The following is an 18,280-nucleotide window of genomic DNA, read 5'->3' as shown; positions in this document are numbered from 1 at the left end:
CTCCAGTAAGGGTTGGGGTGTGTGTGTGTGTGCGTGCTGTACTCCAGTAAGGGTTTGGGTGTGTGTGTGTGCGTGCTGTACTCCAGTAAGGGTTGGGGTGTGTGTGTGTGCGTGCTGTACTCCAGTAAGGGTTGGGGTGTGTGTGTGTGCGTGCTGTACTCCAGTAAGGGTTGGGGTGTGTGTGTGTGCTGTACTCCAGTAAGGGTTGGGGTGTGTGTGTGTGCTGCACTCCAGTAAGGGTTGGGGTGTGGGTGGGTGTGTGTGTGTGTGTGTGTGTGTGTGCGTGCGTGCTGTACTCCAGTAAGGGTTGGGGTGTGTGTGCGTGCTGTACTCCAGTAAGGGTTGGGGTGTGTGTGTGTGCTGTACTCCAGTAAGGGTTGGGGTGTGTGTGTGTGCTGCACTCCAGTAAGGGTTGGGGTGTGGGTGGGTGTGTGTGTGTGTGTGTGTGTGCGTGCGTGCTGTACTCCAGTAAGGGTTGGGGTGTGTGTGCGTGCTGTACTCCAGTAAGGGTTGGGGTGTGTGTGTGTGCTGTACTCCAGTAAGGGTTGGGGTGTGTGTGTGTGCTGTACTCCAGTAAGGGTTGGGGTGTGTGTGTGTGCTGTACTCCAGTAAGGGTTGGGGTGTGTGTGTGTGTGCTGTACTCCAGTAAGGGTTGGGGTGTGTGTGTGTGTGTGTGCTGTACTCCAGTAAGGGTTGGGGTGTGTGTGTGTGTGTGTGCTGTACTCCAGTAAGGGTTGGGGTGTGTGTGTGTGTGTGTGCTGTACTCCAGTAAGGGTTGGGGTGTTTGTGTGTGTGTGCTGTACTCCAGTAAGGGTTGGGGTGTGTGTGTGTGTGTGTGTGCTGTACTCCAGTAAGGGTTGGGGTGTGTGTGTGTGTGTGCTGTACTCCAGTAAGGGTTTGGGTGTGTGTGTGTGCGTGCTGTACTCCAGTAAGGGTTGGGGTGTGTGTGTGTGCGTGCTGTACTCCAGTAAGGGTTGGGGTGTGTGTGTGTGCGTGCTGTACTCCAGTAAGGGTTGGGGTGTGTGTGTGTGCTGTACTCCAGTAAGGGTTGGGGTGTGTGTGTGTGCTGCACTCCAGTAAGGGTTGGGGTGTGGGTGGGTGTGTGTGTGTGTGTGTGTGTGTGTGTGCGTGCGTGCTGTACTCCAGTAAGGGTTGGGGTGTGTGTGCGTGCTGTACTCCAGTAAGGGTTGGGGTGTGTGTGTGTGCTGTACTCCAGTAAGGGTTGGGGTGTGTGTGTGTGCTGCACTCCAGTAAGGGTTGGGGTGTGGGTGGGTGTGTGTGTGTGTGTGTGTGTGCGTGCGTGCTGTACTCCAGTAAGGGTTGGGGTGTGTGTGCGTGCTGTACTCCAGTAAGGGTTGGGGTGTGTGTGTGTGCTGTACTCCAGTAAGGGTTGGGGTGTGTGTGTGTGCTGTACTCCAGTAAGGGTTGGGGTGTGTGTGTGTGCTGTACTCCAGTAAGGGTTGGGGTGTGTGTGTGTGTGCTGTACTCCAGTAAGGGTTGGGGTGTGTGTGTGTGTGTGTGCTGTACTCCAGTAAGGGTTGGGGTGTGTGTGTGTGTGTGTGCTGTACTCCAGTAAGGGTTGGGGTGTGTGTGTGTGTGTGTGCTGTACTCCAGTAAGGGTTGGGGTGTTTGTGTGTGTGTGCTGTACTCCAGTAAGGGTTGGGGTGTGTGTGTGTGTGTGTGTGCTGTACTCCAGTAAGGGTTGGGGTGTGTGTGTGTGTGTGCTGTACTCCAGTAAGGGTTGGGGTGTGTGTGTGTGTGTGTGTGCTGTACTCCAGTAAGGGTTGGGGTGTGTGTGTGTGTGTGTGTGTGTGCTGTACTCCAGTAAGGGTTGGGGTGTGTGTGTGTGTGTGTGTGTGTGCTGTACTCCAGTAAGGGTTGGGGTGTGTGTGTGCGTGCTGTACTCCAGTAAGGGTTGGGGTGTGTGTGTGTGTGTGTGTGTGCTGTACTCCAGTAAGGGTTGGGGTGTGTCTGTGCTCCAAGAACGATTTGTCATTTTAAGATTTGTGCTTTTGATTGTCACGTACATTTTTAAATTTGCAGTCCATCTCACTTGACAGGCTGGATATTGGGAAGCTTATAAGCTTTCTCTCTCTTTCTTGTTCCTCAGCCTCCTGTCTGCCCCTGTATGAGGGAAGCACTGTAGTTCTTTCTCTTCATTGAACTCGTGTGTTTTATTGTTCAGTGCCGTACAGGTTACAGCAGTGGTTGTGTAACACTGGCTCTGGGTCGATGTAGTCATTTTGTTCCCTGTGCTACAGCTCACGTCTGTTGTGCATTCTGCACACACTCAGTGTGGACACACACACACACAGACAGTCCTGGTTGCATACATCACTAAAGCAGGGCGTCTGTTGGTGGCTGGACAGTACTGCCCCTCAGACTACTACACCACCAGTATCACTGCTACTGCCACCAACGGGGTGTCTGCACTTTTACTGTATGTTCTGGATTTACTTCTTTCCTCCTGACTGTGTGTGTGTGTGTGTGTGTGTGCGCTGTACTCCAGTAACGGTTTTTGTGCGTGTGTGTGTGTGTGTGTGTGTGTGTGTGTGTATGAGGTACTCCAGTAAGGGTTTGTGTGTGTTTGTGTGTGTGTGTGAGGTACTCCAGTAAGGGTGTGTGTGTGTGTGTGTGTGTGTGTGTGTATGTGTGTGTGTGTGTGTGTGTGTGTGTGTGTGTGTGTGGTACTCCAGTAAGGGTGTGTGTGTGTGTGTGTGTGAGGTACTCCAGTAAGGTGGGTGTGTGGAAAGGAAGCAGAAATACTGACCAGCCCGACAGGACGTTTAAATAAGAACACAATTTTCTGAACTCAACTACAGTACATCTGAGCTCTGTGGTGTGTGTATTGATGGAATAGTTAGGAGTCGTACCTTTACAAATATTATATGAGGACACGCACACCACAACGCACCTGTGAAGAGTCTCATAAATCATTCTGAACACAAACTGGTTTGTGTAAGCATCTTGCTTGACTGAGACACATCACTTTGCATAATAATGTCTCTTCCTCTCTCTTTCACTCCCTCCCTCTCTCTCCTTCCCTCTCTCTCTCTCTCTCTCTCTCTCATATGTTTTTGATTTATTCATTTGTGTTCTCTTAATTATCTCCAGTCTTCATCCCGTATGAAGCAGCTGTCACCGTGAGGTTTGGCAGGATCATGCATGCCTGTGATTGATTGAGTATGCCTGCTGTTTGCGTGCGTGTGTGTGTGAGTAACAGCGAGAGGCAGACAGCAGCATGTGATGTGATGGCTCTGTGCTTGCATGCAGAATCCCGATTCAGAAGCCAGCTCAGTGCCTCAGAGAGACGGCCTGGACATTTTGTGCTCTGTACAATTACTTCCTTTCCACACATACACACACCCCCACGCCGTCTGACCTCCACCTGTTCTGTTTCTCTCCTTTTCTTCTTTTCTCTCTCTCTCTCTCTCTCTCTCTCTCTCCTTTACTCATTTATTTATTTCCATTCATTTATTTATTTGTGTAAACACCAAACTGTTGTTCAGTGGTACTCCAGCTCCCCTCCTTCACTAAGTGGCTTGGTTGCTCGGAGTTAACTCCTTGTGATGGGTTACCAGCACGTTTCCAGTATTGTGTGTCCAGTAGGATCAGAGGCCCGGTGACGCGTGTCCAGTAGGACCAGGGGCCCGGTGACGTGTGTCCAGTAGGACCAGGGCCCCGATGACGCGTGTCCAGTAGGACCAGGGCCCCGGTGACGCGTGTCCTGTAGGACCAGGGCCCCGGTGACGCGTGTCCTGTAGGACCAGGGCCCCGGTGACGCGTGTCCTGTAGGACCAGGGCCCCGGTGACGCGTGTCCTGTAGGACCAGGGGCCCGGTGACGCGTGTCCTGTAGGACCAGGGGCCCGGTGACGCGTGTCCAGTAGGACCAGGGGCCCGGTGACGCGTGTCCAGTAGGACCAGGGGCCCGGTGACGCGTGTCCTGTAGGACCAGGGGCCCGGGGTCGTCCCGGTGTAGACCCTGCTGAGTCATTACATTGTTCTGCTGGTTTCTGTGTCAGTGGCCCACGCGCTTTAAACTGCTCAGACTTTCTCACAGAGGAGGTCACATCGATCCCCTCCCACTTTCACTGTGTCTATCCATCTAGCTCTTCCTTTTTCCATCTCTCTCGCGCTCTCGCTCTCCCTCAGATCAGTATTCTTATTATTGCAAAGTGGCTTTTTTGTGATTATTGGCTCTAAAACCCCACAGCTGTTAAATAGGGAGGAGATGTGTGTGTGTGTGTGTGTGTGTGTGTGCGTGCATGTCCACTGCATCTCCAGGCATCTGCTCAGGGGGCTTAACCTAGAATTCTAAAAATGTATGGTGTTTCGTATCAATATTTTCATTATTACAGTGTTCGTTCAGTAAATGACTCACTACCACAGGGTTCTCTGTTCGTTTAGTGTGTTCAGTTCAGTAGGTGACTCACTACCACAGGGTTCTCTGTTCGTTCAGTGTGTTCGGTTCAGTAGGTGACTCGCTACCACAGGGTTCTCTGTTCGTTCAGTGTGTTCGGTTCAGTAGGTGACTCGCTACCACAGCCCCTATTTCGCCTTTCCTTTATGTTAAGGACATATGATCACCCAACAGCAGTCCCTCCAGAACACCAGAAGTTTTTTTTTTTTTTTTGTAGATCTGCTGCTCTCTCCATCATTATACAGCCATCCACTCTCTCTGCTGGTCTCCCCATCAGTATGCAGCCATCCACTCTCTCTGCTGGTCTCCCCATCAGTATGCAGCCATCCACTCTCTCTGCTGGTCTCCCCATCAGTATGCAGCCATCCACTCTCTCTGCTGGTCTCCCCATCAGTATGCAGCCATCCACTCTCTCTGCTGGTCTCCCCATCAGTATGCAGCCATCCACTCTCTCTGCTGGTCTCCCCATCAGTATGCAGCCATCCACTCTCTCTGCTGGTCTCCCCATCAGTATGCAGCCATCCACTCTCTCTGCTGGTCTCCCCATCAGTATGCAGCCATCCACTCTCTCTGCTGGTCTCCCCATCAGTATGCAGCAGGACACTCTGACCTATTAAAGTCATTTGTTAAAGTGTAGTCATACCATCCCTCCAGTCAGCCTGAGCTGAAAGTTATTTTGACGTCTGTTTGTCCAGATGCCACACGAGCAGTTAAAGGGCATGTGAGGGACGAGAAGCTGTGGAATACTAACGCGCTGATCAGGGCAGGCAGGGCCAGGGTCATTCTTCTCTCCAAATGATAAACTACCTGACAGTCGCACTCTATAGCAATGTCACTGTCAACCTCATGTCTTTTCTCTCCCTCTCCCTCTTTCATTCACACACACACACACACACACACACACACACACACACACACACACCAGGGCTGAACAACTGATCTCTGGTCCTCGGTGCAATCAAATTAAATTGATGTGTTAATGAATAAGTTGTGTGTGTGTGTGTGTGTGTGCGTGCGTGTGAGAGTGAGACAGTGAATGAGAGCGTGAGAGGGAGTGTTAGTCTGGGCAGAGAGTAAAATGTTCTTGTAGGCACACACTCTTGTCTGATGAAAGTGAAGTATGTGAGCCTATTAAAACTTTCAGCACACTTTTTGTTGGTTGTGTGTGTGTGTGTGTGTGTCTGTCTGTGTGTGTGTGTGTGTGTGTGTGTGTGTTTGATGTAGCTGTTTGACACTATCCAGACTACTGACAGTAAATGTGCCATTACTCAGTGGACACAGCACGTCATAAACCGACCCGCCTCTCACACCCAACAGCTGCTTTAACCCCCCCCCCCCCCCCCCAACCCTGTGCGCGCGCACACACAACCACACATGCATGCAAATTTATTCTGTGTGGGTGGGTGTGTGTGTGTGAGAATAAAGGAGGCTCACGTTTTGCCAGAGTTGTCTGCTGGATTCAGAAATCAGTTTCTACAGGTTGGAGAAGGTTTCAGGTACTCACACCTGCCTCAGCAGGTGGTTCCCCTGTGCGCACACAGCTTTGTCGGAGTCACGTCATCCGAATTAAGACTTCTGGGAATAATTGAGTGCAATAATCGACTGGGCTTGTCGGAGACGCACCTGAGCTTCTAGAACATTCTGTGACACAAGCAGAGTTGCCACCAGTCTGTCCAGAGAAATCTTGACATCTCTTGTGTGTCTCTCTCTCTCTCTCGTTCTCTCGTTCTCTCGCTCTGTGTCTAAAGACTGCAGGCTGTTTCCCTCTTCATGACCATCCCTCGCTCTCTCCATCTTTTCTCTCTCCCTCACAGCTGTTCCGACAGCCGCCCCGAAGACGTTGGACACATTTAGTTAAATGTCCAGTGCCGGCGTTTGGACGCGTGTCCACGCGTCGTCCCCCGTCCCTTGCAGGGTGGGAGCGTGAGTCCTCGCGGACGGGTTGGGCTCTGTTTGCAGGCCTTCTCGGAAGGCAGAGGGTTCCTGAAGATCTGCTCTCCGATACGACTGGCTGTGCGGGCAGGGCCTGACTCCAGATTTGTGCTCGCGTTTGCGCTCAGACGAATATCAGAGAAAGCGCAGCGATGTTTGAAAGCTCCCGCCGGACTCATCAACACGGCCATGCTGTACTTTCCAGATGGTTTATGACTCTTGACAGCCTCTAATGGAGGGACCTCTGACTTCTGTTTCAGATCCCATTCTCACTCGTGCAGTTTCCTCTCTGGGAGTATTTAAAGGTACGTGTCACTTCCCATATCCCCTTTGTTTCACCTTTCCTTCCTTCTGTGCGCCTTTCCTGTCTAATTGGTCCGCGTAATGGCACTGTACTAAAGAAAAGTAACAACCCGTCCCTAATCGGACACATTTATGGCTCAGACGGTCGGGGGTCCCTTGCCGTGATGGTGGACCTGGGTGGGCTTAAACGGGTTTGGATCTCGCCTCGAGTGTTTGGCGCCGTGACCCTCGGTCTCGCGTGCGCCACTCCCGTCTGACCCCAGCCGCCGTGACGGCGTTTTTCTTTGAAGAGCTGACGTTTGGAAGGATGACATCACGTCTCCGGAGCGAGAGCCTTTGGCCTGGTGGCAAGAGAAGGAATTGGAGACGTAGAGACTTTAAATTTAACAGTAATTGATCAGTTATCATCAATTATTAGGGCTAAAGTTCGAACTGTAATGATTGTTAGTTTCTAGTTGCAGCACTAAACCTGGTTTCCTGATATTTATCAGACTTTCTCTCATGATGCATCTGTTTTTTAACACCGGTGAGTGTTTTCACCTCGTCGGACACAATCAGAAATGTCACTTGCTGTCCATCCTGTGACGCCTTCAGACACGTCTCCTCATTCTCACCTAGCCATCTGCATCGAGCCAGAGGAATGTCAGTCTTTCTCTCTCTCTCTCTCTCTCTCTCTCTCTCTCTCTCTCTCTCTCTCTCTCTCTGCGCATGGCCATAGATAACATGACACTCCCGTTCAGAACCTCGGCGGGCTGAGAGTATCAAGACTGCTAAGTTTTAAGTCCATTGTACTGGAGGGGATGTGAGACACAGAATGATGCTAAGGACTGGTTTGTTTTTTTTTAAGTCAAGATACACAGGTTAAAGGTCAATTTGTGTGTGTGTGTGTGTGTGTGTGTGTGTGTGTGTGTGTGTGAGAGACACCCTTCAACAGAGGTGGTCTCCGCTTTAATGTGACAGCTAATGAAACACTCATGATCCAGCTGGTTACACTGGATGTAGTGTGTGTGTGTGTACGCGTGCGATTTTGTGTGTGTGTGTGTGTGTGTGTGTGTGTGTGTGTGTGTGTGTGTGTGTGTGTGTGTGTGTGTGAGTGAAACTTGTGTGTATGCCCGTCTGTAGACAGGAGGCGTCACAGGAGGTAATATATCCTTTAATAAATGACTCCCTGTTCTGGTTATAGTTCAGCACACCCAAACACAGCAGCGTAAAACCATCGTGAGAAACACCTGGATGCACGTGCCAATCCCAGCCCACCGTCACACTGGAGGTTGATTAACACAACAGTACCTGTGTGCTTCAGCCACTCACTATGGTTCCCAAAGACCAAACCTCGATACCTTCTGTAATCAAACATCAGACTGTAGAATTATGGGAAATCTGACCGACTTTTGTTCTGCTGCATCACACACAATGAAGCGTATATCAGATACACACCTAGACTGTCCACCAGCCAGTGTCTGTCTGTCTGTCTGTCTGTCTCTCTCTCTCGTGTATCTGTATTGTATTTTTATCTTGTCGCTGTCTCATTCCTTCTCTCTTTTTTTTTTTTTTTTTTTTTATACGTATGTCGTCTTCTGTCCGTCTTCCCTGGGAAAGTAAGAAGCTGACTCGAGCACTCTGGACGTAAAGACGGTTCCTGTCTCTGGTTCCCATCATGCGAATGAGCCCTGGGGCATTGGGTTCTTTGTTTTTTTTTCATGTCCGTTAACTGCAGTAATCTCTCTCTCTCTCTCTGCAGACTCTGTGGAGGAGGAGGCAGGGGACACAGCTGGACTCTTGGCAGGCCGCAGTGTGCGGGGCCGTAGCAGGTGTGTGGGATTATCTCCATCTCACAGAGCGAGCTGGAGGGAGGGAGGTGGAGAGAGAGAGAGAGAGAGAGAGAGAGAGAGAGAGAGTCAGGAGCCTGTACATTTCAACCATCTTCATTCCTGATAAATTCATCACAGGTCACAGATCAGCTGGGAGAAGTTAAAATAATCAGAATAAGAGACAATAACTGACACACAGCCTCTGACGGTGGGACAGGCAGAACGAAGACAGACCAGCTGACTGATCTTGACAGGGACTCGGAATGCTGGGAAAATAAAAATGTCTCTCGCGTGGGATGATTGGATTAGGAAGGGGAGACTCTTCCGACGGTTTGGTACAGCCACGGAGAAAGGCCCATGACCTTTTCACCTCTGTGTAGGATGGGAAACATCTAAACCATCTGATTAGTAGATTGCAGTGCTCAATGGGCAGAATAGAGTCTGACGAGATCAGAGCTCCAGATTAGAACCATGCAATGTGGAGCTTTAAAAACCAACGGTACAACCTTAAATTCCACTCTGTATTTGACCTGACACAGATGTCAGGACAGGGGTGGCGTTCTCCCTGTTCCTGGTGCCTGTCAGAAGCCTCACAACCGCTGTATGGACCAACTACAGGAGTGCCAAGCTTGACTGAGGTGTTCCAAGCTAGTGGGAATCGCAGAAGTCTATGCGAGAGGAGATGAGGACACAGAAGACCCTTTCCAGATCCTTAAAAGAGGAGACGTGTTTCAATTTTGCAATATTTCCCAGATGAAAGAAGCCACCTCTCACAGCTGCGTTTTGCTTTTCAAATTTAAAAGTATCAAAAATAACACCAACATTTTTTGCACGATTGTGTCCATTCGCAGATAATGGCCCCAGATAGCTTGCTGTATATCTGACAGAATCGAGAGTACCGAGCATGACGACGTCTGTCTGGTCTTGGTCAAGTTGGGAAAACACGTTTTGACTTTCAGCACTTTACATCTCCTAAGCAATCAGGGATGAGCTGCAGAGTGTCAATTCCCCAATTGGGAGCTAGCACAGGGAGAACAGCAAAGGTCCCACCATACTCCGCATGCAACAGATGCGGATGAGGAATGTCAGGTAGCCAGCGTAACAGAAAATGTTCTGCTTTTCCCAGTTTGAGACCAAGCAGTTCAGTGCAGTACCATGGATGCCAACACCACACTTCAGACAGTCCAGCAATGATTGACAGTATCAGAGGCTGAGCTGTTAAAACCGTGGACGTTCCAGAGTAGAGGAGAGAAGGGTGGAGAAGAGGGTGGATGAGAGAGAATGGCACGCAGACAAGTGGGTCACAGGGGGTCAAAGATACGAGTGAGTGTGGGTGGGTGCATGTGTGTGCACGTGTCTGTATATGGATTGTAATTAAATGTACACTAAACTCTGTGTGTGAAGTTTGTTAATGGTAAGTGAATGAGTGTAAAAAAAAAAAAAAAAAAAAAAAAAAAAAGACTAGTTTGGAACATCTGTTTGTGCTCAGTGGCCTCTTCAGAGTTTCCCAGTGGTTTATCCCCATAGCTGGGTAGCCTATATTTACAAATACAACTATTCATTTATATGTGCACAATAATACAAATGCATTTTATTCACGTCTTTTTAATTGTGTGTGTGTGTGTGTGTGTGTGTGTGTGTGTGTGTGTGTGTGTGTGTCACTATCTTTAGGTGCAATAGCAGCATTCGTCACAACTCCTCTAGATGTGGCAAAGACAAGAATAATACTGTCTAAGGTGAGAGTTTAGTGGTGGAATAATACACTGCCTGGCCAAAAAAAAAAAGTCACCACCTGGATTTAACTAAGCAAATAGGTAAGAGCCTCCCATTGGATAATTACTGCATGGGTGATTGTTTCAGCTGGCAACAAGTTATTTAACCCTAACTGATGCAGTGAGTAGCTTCTCATTTGTTAAACAACCATATCGAAAGACATCCTGTGGTCGTGGAAAAGATGTTAATCTGTTTCAGAAGGGTCAAATTATCAAGCAGTGAAAACATCTAAGGAGATTGCTCAAACTACTAAAATCAGGTTAAGAACTGTCCAATGTATTATTAAAAAGTGGAAGGACAGCGGGGAGACAGCATCTTCGAGGAAGGAATGTGGTTGGAAAAAAATCTTGAATGATCGTGATCAGCAAGCACTTAAAATGTGTGGTGAAATCAAATCGTAGAAAAACAACAGTAGAACTCAGGGATATGTATAATAGTGAAAGTAAGAGCATTTCCACATGCACAATGCGAAGGGAACTCAAGGGATTGGGACTAAACAGCTGTGTAGCCTTAAGAAAGCCACTTGTCAGTGAGGCTAACCGGCAAAAATGGCTTCGATTTGCTAGGGAGCATAAAGATTGGACTCTGGAGCAATGGAAGAAGCTCATGTGGTCTGATGAGTCCAGATTTACCCTCTTCTAGAGTGATGCGCGCATCAGGGTAAGAAGAGAGGCGGCTGAAGTGATGCACCCATCATGCCTAGTGCCTACCGTACAAGCCTGTGAGGGCAGTGCTATGATCTGGGGTTGCTGCAGTTGGTCAGGTCTAGGTTCAGCAATGTTATGTGCCCAAAGAATGAGGTGAGCTGACTACCTGAATATACTGAACGACCAGGTTATTCCATCAATGGATTTTTTCTTCCCTGATGGCATGGGCATATTCCATGATGACAATGCCAGGATTCATTAGACTCAAATTGTGAAAGAGTGGTTCAGGGAGCATGAGACATCTTTTTCACACATGGATTGGCCACCACAGAGTCCAGACCTGAACCCCATTGAGAATCTTTGGGATGTGCTGGAGAAGACTTTGCACAGTGGTCCAACTCCCATCATCAATACAAGATCTTGGGGGAAATATTAATGCAACTCTGGACAGAAATAAATGTTGACATTGCAGAAGCTTTTGGAAACGATTCCACAGCGAATGCGTGCCGTAATCAAAGCTAAAGGCGGTCCAACAAAATATTAGTGTGTGACCTTTTTTTTTGGCCAGGCAGTGTAATACTAAGGTGAGAGTATAGTGTCAGTAATAACGCTGTCCAAGGTAAGAGTTTGGTGTCTGAACAATGCCGGGTAATGTGAACATATAGACTGTTGTTTAAGTCCGCTCTCTGCTGACGTCTCACAGACGGAGAAGAAGGTTAGCTGACAAAGGTCTCCAGTGTAAACAAACCATGAGCAGATGTTCAGAGAGAGAGAGAGAAAATCTCAAGAGGACAGATGGGGGCGGGGGGAGACCGTGAGGTCAGCTAGGGACTGGTGACGCACACGTTGTTCTTCTCATGTGCGCTGGTAAGATTGAAAGCAGAGCTAAGATGCGTGTCCACATGACTGAGGTCAACGCCCCACTGTGTCAGCATGGACAAAGTGTTAGCATCCATGCAAAAGTGCTGAAATTGACCAAAGTGTTTTCTACTGTTAATACTACAGAACCATTGTTTTTTATTTGAAACTACAGTCATCGGTAGCTTCGTGGTAGGATTTGAATGGCAGTTGCTGTTCTCAGATGTGTGCAGAGGTTTCCAGTGGAACAGTCATGACTGGGTACTTCAGATGGGTCCTCTGAACCACTGTTCTGGGCTCTTTGTTGCAACGGAAGGCCAATAACTGTCTGTTTTGATAGTGTTTGATATCCCAGAATGCCTTGCTGTTCTGCTGATGTCATGATACCAGACACATGTTCAGGGCACCCGGTGTTCAAGCACATCCCCAAATGTCTGTTTGCTTGTTTGCATGGAAAAAAATATATAAAAATCCCATCCTGGGTTTAACTGCACACCTGGTTCAGCTCGTCAGCGGAGCAGGGAACTCTGGGAGCATTGGTGCAGGAAATGGGGAAAGTGAAACGGTTACTGGGTTATCGAGACTAAGATCACAGAACATGGGAGTCTTATTAGAAATGAAGCCAGTGGACCTGGAGCTGACCCTGGGGAACACCTGTACCAACACCACGATACTGAGGGTTTCTCAGGCTGCCTGATGGTGTGGGCGGAGTCTATGGGTTGATGCTGTGATTTAGCTAGACTAGTGGTGAAGCATAAAAGTGTGTGTGCGGGCGTGTGTGTGTGTGATGGTTTCTGTTATTTGTATCTGCATCTTTGTGTCTGTGACAGTCTGAAGTATTTTGGAAATGAGGATGCAGTGAACTTTTACACTGTATTTACCCTCTAATGAGAGTCTCTCTCTCCATCTCCCTCACTCTATCACTCACTCTCACACTCTCTTCCCCTCTGCATTTCTCTCTCAGGCTGGTACAGCTACAGCCCGTGGAAACATCCCTCTGGTCCTGTATGAGGTGTGGAAGAGGCGCGGTTTGCCCGGGTACATCCACGCACACAAGCACTACGCCAGACATATACAGTTATAGAGTCCATTCATTCATCTGTTTATCCATATTTCTGGTAGCTATGTAAAAATTGCTTAGTCGCTTCACTCTCAGCAATGGCCCTTTACTTCAGAACAGTGACCTTTGGTAGTACTTTGGTCTTTTCTGTCCTCTCTTCTTAGAGCATGCAGAAGTAAGCGCTACAACATGAAAGAATTTCAAAAATCTTTCCCTTGATAATTATATGTACATGCTGTTTGGGAAAGCTTTGAAAGAGGAGAATGAAAGGGTGGGAGGGAAAAACAGTAGAGGAAAGGAGACCTAAACACTCGGAGACCAACCGGAGACCTACAGGAGACCTAAACACTCGGAGACCAACCGGAGACCTAAACACTCGGAGACCTAAACACTCGGAGACCAACCGGAGACCAAAACACTCGGAGACCTACAGGTGTCCTAAACACTCGGAGACCAATCCTGTGTGCCCTTCTGCACCTGCTCCTACACAGTGTCTGGCTTCAAAGCTGTAATTGCGGAAAAGGCTCCAACTGGCATCTAATGAAGCCAGAAACTGCTTCCATATGTTTAGCCCCTCTAACCGCTCCGAGCCGTGCACCGTCCACAGCCAGTCGCTACACTGTGACATGCAGTCCGAGTTGCCACTGACTTCCCCATCCTACATGCCGTGGCTGCAGGCTAGCGGGTCCGTCGGAGCAATACACAGAATCCTGGTTCCGCTTCCACGGGCGTGTGGTGCGGCCTTATTGCACGGCGCAGTAGTGCATCAGAAAAGACACTGCTGGAACTACGGAAATAGTTTTCTCAGAACAGAATGCAGTGACTGTCATGATCTCAGCACTGCGATGTGAAACGGAGTTGCGATCACAGAGTCTCTGCTTAGAGCATGAGAACCACATTCTTCTAAAGTAAACGAATGCTTTGATGTCTTCCTTCTTATCGCAGGAGTCGTGTTATTGTGCTTCCTGCCTCTCTTTTTCGGTGTCCGCTCGGATCGGGCCTGAGCTGGGAGGGTTCTGCCTCGGCCCTGGTCTCTGAGAAGTGCGAGTTATTTTTAGAGTGCCAAATCTTTAATCCGAGTCCCAATTAGGTTCGTTCCCTCGTGAGCTGCCAGCGCGGTCGCCAGGGTTGTGATGTCACAATGAGTCAGGGAACAGGTGCAGGAAGTCAGAAGGAATATCTTTCCTGCCACCGTGACTCACGCTACAGAGTGCCAAGGAACACACCAACAGACAGCGAGCCCAAAAGACACCCCCCACCCACCACCATCCGTCTGAGGGGGCAGTAACAGAAGGAGATGGAGAAGATGACCCCTCTGTTATGGAGCTGGCATGTTGTACGATGCCCATATATGGTTCTCTGACTTCCCGCGTGACATCACAGTCAAGTTCTTCATATGTCTGTGCAGAGGTACTCCAACAGGAAGAGATGTCGCATTTGAATCAAGGGACTTTTTGCTGTCGACTGGGACAACTTTGAAACCACGTCCGCATGCATGCTGAAAGACCACGAGTGGGGGAAAGGGTTTCGTGATGCATCATGTGTTGTGCAACAAATGAGCATTTTGGTGAGAAGAGAGGAACCCTAATGACTCAAATCAGGCCTTTATCTTTTCTCATTTAATGTTTATTGCATGTTTTTAAATGGCAACATCTCACCCACATGGTATTCGCACGCGCGCGCACACACACACACACACACACACACACACACAAAGAAATATGTCCTTGCTAATATGTTCCAGGGTAAGCTTGTTTGCTAGGAAGTACACGCACGCACACGCGCGCACACACAAATGTACACACAAGAGCGCCGCTTCTCTAAAACACTCGATCCTAGCAGAGGCGTGCTCCAGCGTTGGGCTCTGGGAATGGCGGGAATACCAGGGAGATCTCTGACATGCCTGGCACCGTGTGCGGCTTTGCAGTTGGCAGAAGTGATGTGTTAGTGGGTCTGCCACTTGTGACCCTGTTTCTAATCGGAGGCCCATAACCTGGCTCGAGTCTACCTCCTCTGTCCAGCACAGGTGCTGGGAGCCACAGTACCAGCAGGGCCTCTAGCACACCGGGTCCATTTTGTGGGTCAGCGAGTTCTGCTGAGAGGAGCTCTGGACTGTGAGGGTGTGGAGGCAGAAAATCACAGTCAGCAAAAGAGAATTCTGAGACAGAGGAGAAAGGAAGCCTGTGTGTGTGTGTGTGCGCACGCATGCATGTGTTCGTTTGGTTGTGTGTGTGCACGTCTGTATGCATTTCTGCGTGCGTGCGTGCGTTTGCGTGGTGTCTGTGGGCGTGTGCGTGTCCCTGCATTTGTGTGGTTGTGTGTGTGTGTGTGTGTGTGTGTGTGTGTGTGTGTGTGTGTGTGGGGCTGGCTGGATGGTTGAGGGACGTGTGTGAATGTCATCTGGCCATCCGTCATACAGAGAGGCCCTCGGGGGCCATGCTAATACCAAAAGCAGCTGTGTGGAAAAGAGCCCCCAGAGGGGTGGGGGTGGAGGTTGGGTGGAGGGCGGGTGGAAGCTGCATTGTCATGGCCTGTAGTGGGATCCATATCCTCCACCAAACCTACACATTCCTGTCATACACGCTGCAGCCGCTGCGTACAAACGTCACGGACGCCTGTACCGGACAACCCTCTGTAGATGTGGAGTCCAGCTGTCTTGATGCCGCCAAGAAACTGCAGTTCTTTTTTTTAACACTAGTGACTGCTCGTCGTACCTGCAAACACCTTTTGATAATAGTTTTCAGGGTATTATACTGTTACTTTACCTTTAATAGTGTAATATAGTAGCAGTGTGTACTAATACACTGATAGTCTGTAGTAACAGAATTGATGAAAATATTTTTGCGCTGTTACACAATCCTAGTGTATTGCACTGTAATTATCAGTTACACTGAAACGATGGTGAGATATAAAGTGTTTTTTTTCTTGAACTGAACTCAGAATATTCCTGTTCATATATTATCCTTTGTCATGATCCCTTGTTGAAGCAATTTGTTTTCTTTTTTGTTCCTTCACTGTTCATAAATAAAATGCCCACAGCATGAGGTTAACGCCACTGAACCTCGCGTGCAAAGCTTCAGTATAAGGGGCTTCGTGACGGTTCGTGCTGAACCAGGCAGGCTCGCGTGTCATCTCCGTTTTTTTCGTTCCTCTTGTCTGCAGGCTGTTTGCTGGCAGTATTCCCAGGATGGCCTTCATCAGCGTGGGGGGATTCATCTTCCTCGGCGCATATGAGAAAGTGCGCCACACGCTGTTGTAGAAGCGCGGTGTCGGGTTGTGCGTGCGACTCCGCAACGGTGATCTGCTGCCAGCGACCCCTAGCCAAACCTGGGTGTCCCCTACGACGAAACGAACCACAAAACTGATCTCAGATCTGAGGAAGTGGGACATTCTGCCAGCACTATGACTGAAGTGAGATGGCCGCAGGTCAAACCAACAGAAGATCTGTTCTGGTGCAGGGTGAAGCACTGATCTGGTGGCTCGTCTGAGAAAAGTCCCATCACATCACATTTTCCAGTAGTTCTCTTTCTTGGCTATCGGCGCACAGCGTGGGAAGTTCAGCTGACCACGTTCAGGGTCTTTTTTTTTTTTTTTTTTTTAGATGGAAGTGGCGTCGTGGTCCTGTTAGCCTTCAGCATGCTTGGATGTGGTATTAAAAGACTTTTATAGAACTCTTGAGTTTCTGATTTGTTGTAGTGTTGTGGTCCCTGTTTCTGCAGCTCTGTGACCCCTCACCTTTAACAGAACCTAAACCGCCATCATACCTGATCAACCTGGTGACCTCCTGACCTCTGTAAGGTGTGTTGAAAACAGGAGGAGGGTCATGACCTCTGCTTATGTCATTTAACATAAGCAGTCCAGTCTCATTTGCATAAGGGCAATGACTTATTTGTGACTAGCGTTAGCATTTGTGGGTTAAGTGTTGTGGGGTTTTTTTAGAATATAACTCTAAGTATTAGCCTGTTTGGGAAGGAATTGTGCACGCAATGTAGGAAAGGGGTAACTACAGACTGAGTTGTGAATGATGTAATGTCCTGATACTGAATGCTGGCTCCTGAGTCCAAACCCTAGTCAGGTTTTGTAATCCAAGGCAGCAAGAACCCTGACTGACTGGTGCAGGTGTGGTGGGAGCCAGGTTGGACCGCCCGGTGGAGTCTCGAGAGAGAATCCTGTAACAAACCCTACAGACCTACACAATTGAGCTCAGAGGTTAAGGTACTGGACTAGTAATCAGAAGGTTGCCAGTTCAAGTCCCACCACCGCAAGGCTTCCACTGAACAAGACCCTTAACCCTCAATTACTCAAGTTGTGTTCAGTCAGAATTCTAAGTCACTTTGGATAAAAGTGTCAGTAAATGTAAATCAAAGCACATTCTACTTGGGACAGGTGCTACAGCGCAAATACCCATCAGTGGCTGTGATCAACCATTTTCTGACCGGCTATAAAACTAGGGCAGCTAAGTGACCTGTAACAGCCCATCCTGCTTCCTGACCTCTGCAAGGCCGCGTGGTTCTGGGGATGGAGACGTAAAAGCCTTTTCCCTGGTCGAAGTCTGAACCTCCTCACTGCAGTAGAAGTGTTTAATGATGGGTGAACTCACCTACCTGCATGTCTGCAGTCTGATCAAACAAAGTCTGGCACAAAGAACCCATTTTAGTAATGGGCACACAAACCAATGCTTCGAACACAGAGTGGGGTTTTTTGATGTAGTTTTCTGGGTCATGCGAGACTGAGCGTTCCTGGCCACCGTGGGGAGAAAAGGTTTTTAAGGATGAGAATGCTTTCTGCGCTCCTAAGCCGGCTGTAGCCAACACTGAACGCTGCTAAGCGCTCTTCCAAAAACCCTTACATGAGGATTTGTGAAGCAAAAGGGAGCATAGATGTTGCTGGAGCTCAAGTGTGGCTTCGCTCCCTCGCAACTGCGGGCCATGTTTGAACTCAAGTCCTTCGGGGCAGGCGAGGGGCGGTACCATCAGCCGAGTGGGCGGCGCGTCCCATGCCTCCCGCTAAATGTGTCCTTACATCCGCCATAGAAGAAACGATAATAGAAGTGCAAATATTTGCACAATTAAGTTTCGCCTTGAATTATGAAAAACCACACCAGACTTTGGAAACAAAGATGCATTAGGGTACTTTTAAGCAAACAAAATGTTACAGAACATTCGAGTCTAATTTTGAGGTTAATTTCCAGAGCAACCGTTTCTCACAGCTGCAAAACCAAGACTGGCACTTGTTCATTTTCTTTTAAACATCTTTCAAATACCTAATAACCAAATACTAAATTAGTGTTTGTAAATAAATAACAGTTTGAATACAACACTTGTACTATTAATCTGTATTAACTAAATGGACTAGAGAACAATATGGACAGCAAACACCAAAGAGCAAAACCGTGACTTTATTAGGCACCTCAGCAGTGTTAGTGTTGTAACGCTACAGCTGTTCGAGCTCAGCTCCATAACAGTTTGGGGAGGA

General features: G+C 48.6%; 1 protein-coding gene across 4 annotated transcripts in view; it reads left to right on the top strand.

Moving 5' to 3' along the window:
* Positions 1–16,476, top strand: part of slc25a26 (solute carrier family 25 member 26) — a 33,138-nt gene extending 16,662 nt beyond the window's left edge. For all 4 annotated transcript variants that reach the window (XM_027015499.2, XM_035520626.1, XM_035520625.1 and 1 more), the window contains 5 exons: positions 6,614–6,658; positions 8,398–8,467; positions 10,139–10,203; positions 12,710–12,783; positions 15,968–16,476. In XM_027015499.2, the coding sequence (XP_026871300.2) occupies positions 6,614–6,658; positions 8,398–8,467; positions 10,139–10,203; positions 12,710–12,783; positions 15,968–16,064 (351 nt within the window). In that variant the 3' untranslated portion in view covers positions 16,065–16,476. The remainder of the gene's footprint in view (positions 1–6,613; positions 6,659–8,397; positions 8,468–10,138; positions 10,204–12,709; positions 12,784–15,967) is intronic.
* The last annotated feature ends 1,804 nt before the right edge of the window (positions 16,477–18,280 follow it).

Source organism: Electrophorus electricus, chromosome 20 (assembly GCF_013358815.1).
Source record: "Electrophorus electricus isolate fEleEle1 chromosome 20, fEleEle1.pri, whole genome shotgun sequence".
Classification (NCBI taxonomy): domain Eukaryota; kingdom Metazoa; phylum Chordata; class Actinopteri; order Gymnotiformes; family Gymnotidae; genus Electrophorus; species Electrophorus electricus.
This window is presented reverse-complemented; position numbering and strand designations above follow the sequence as displayed.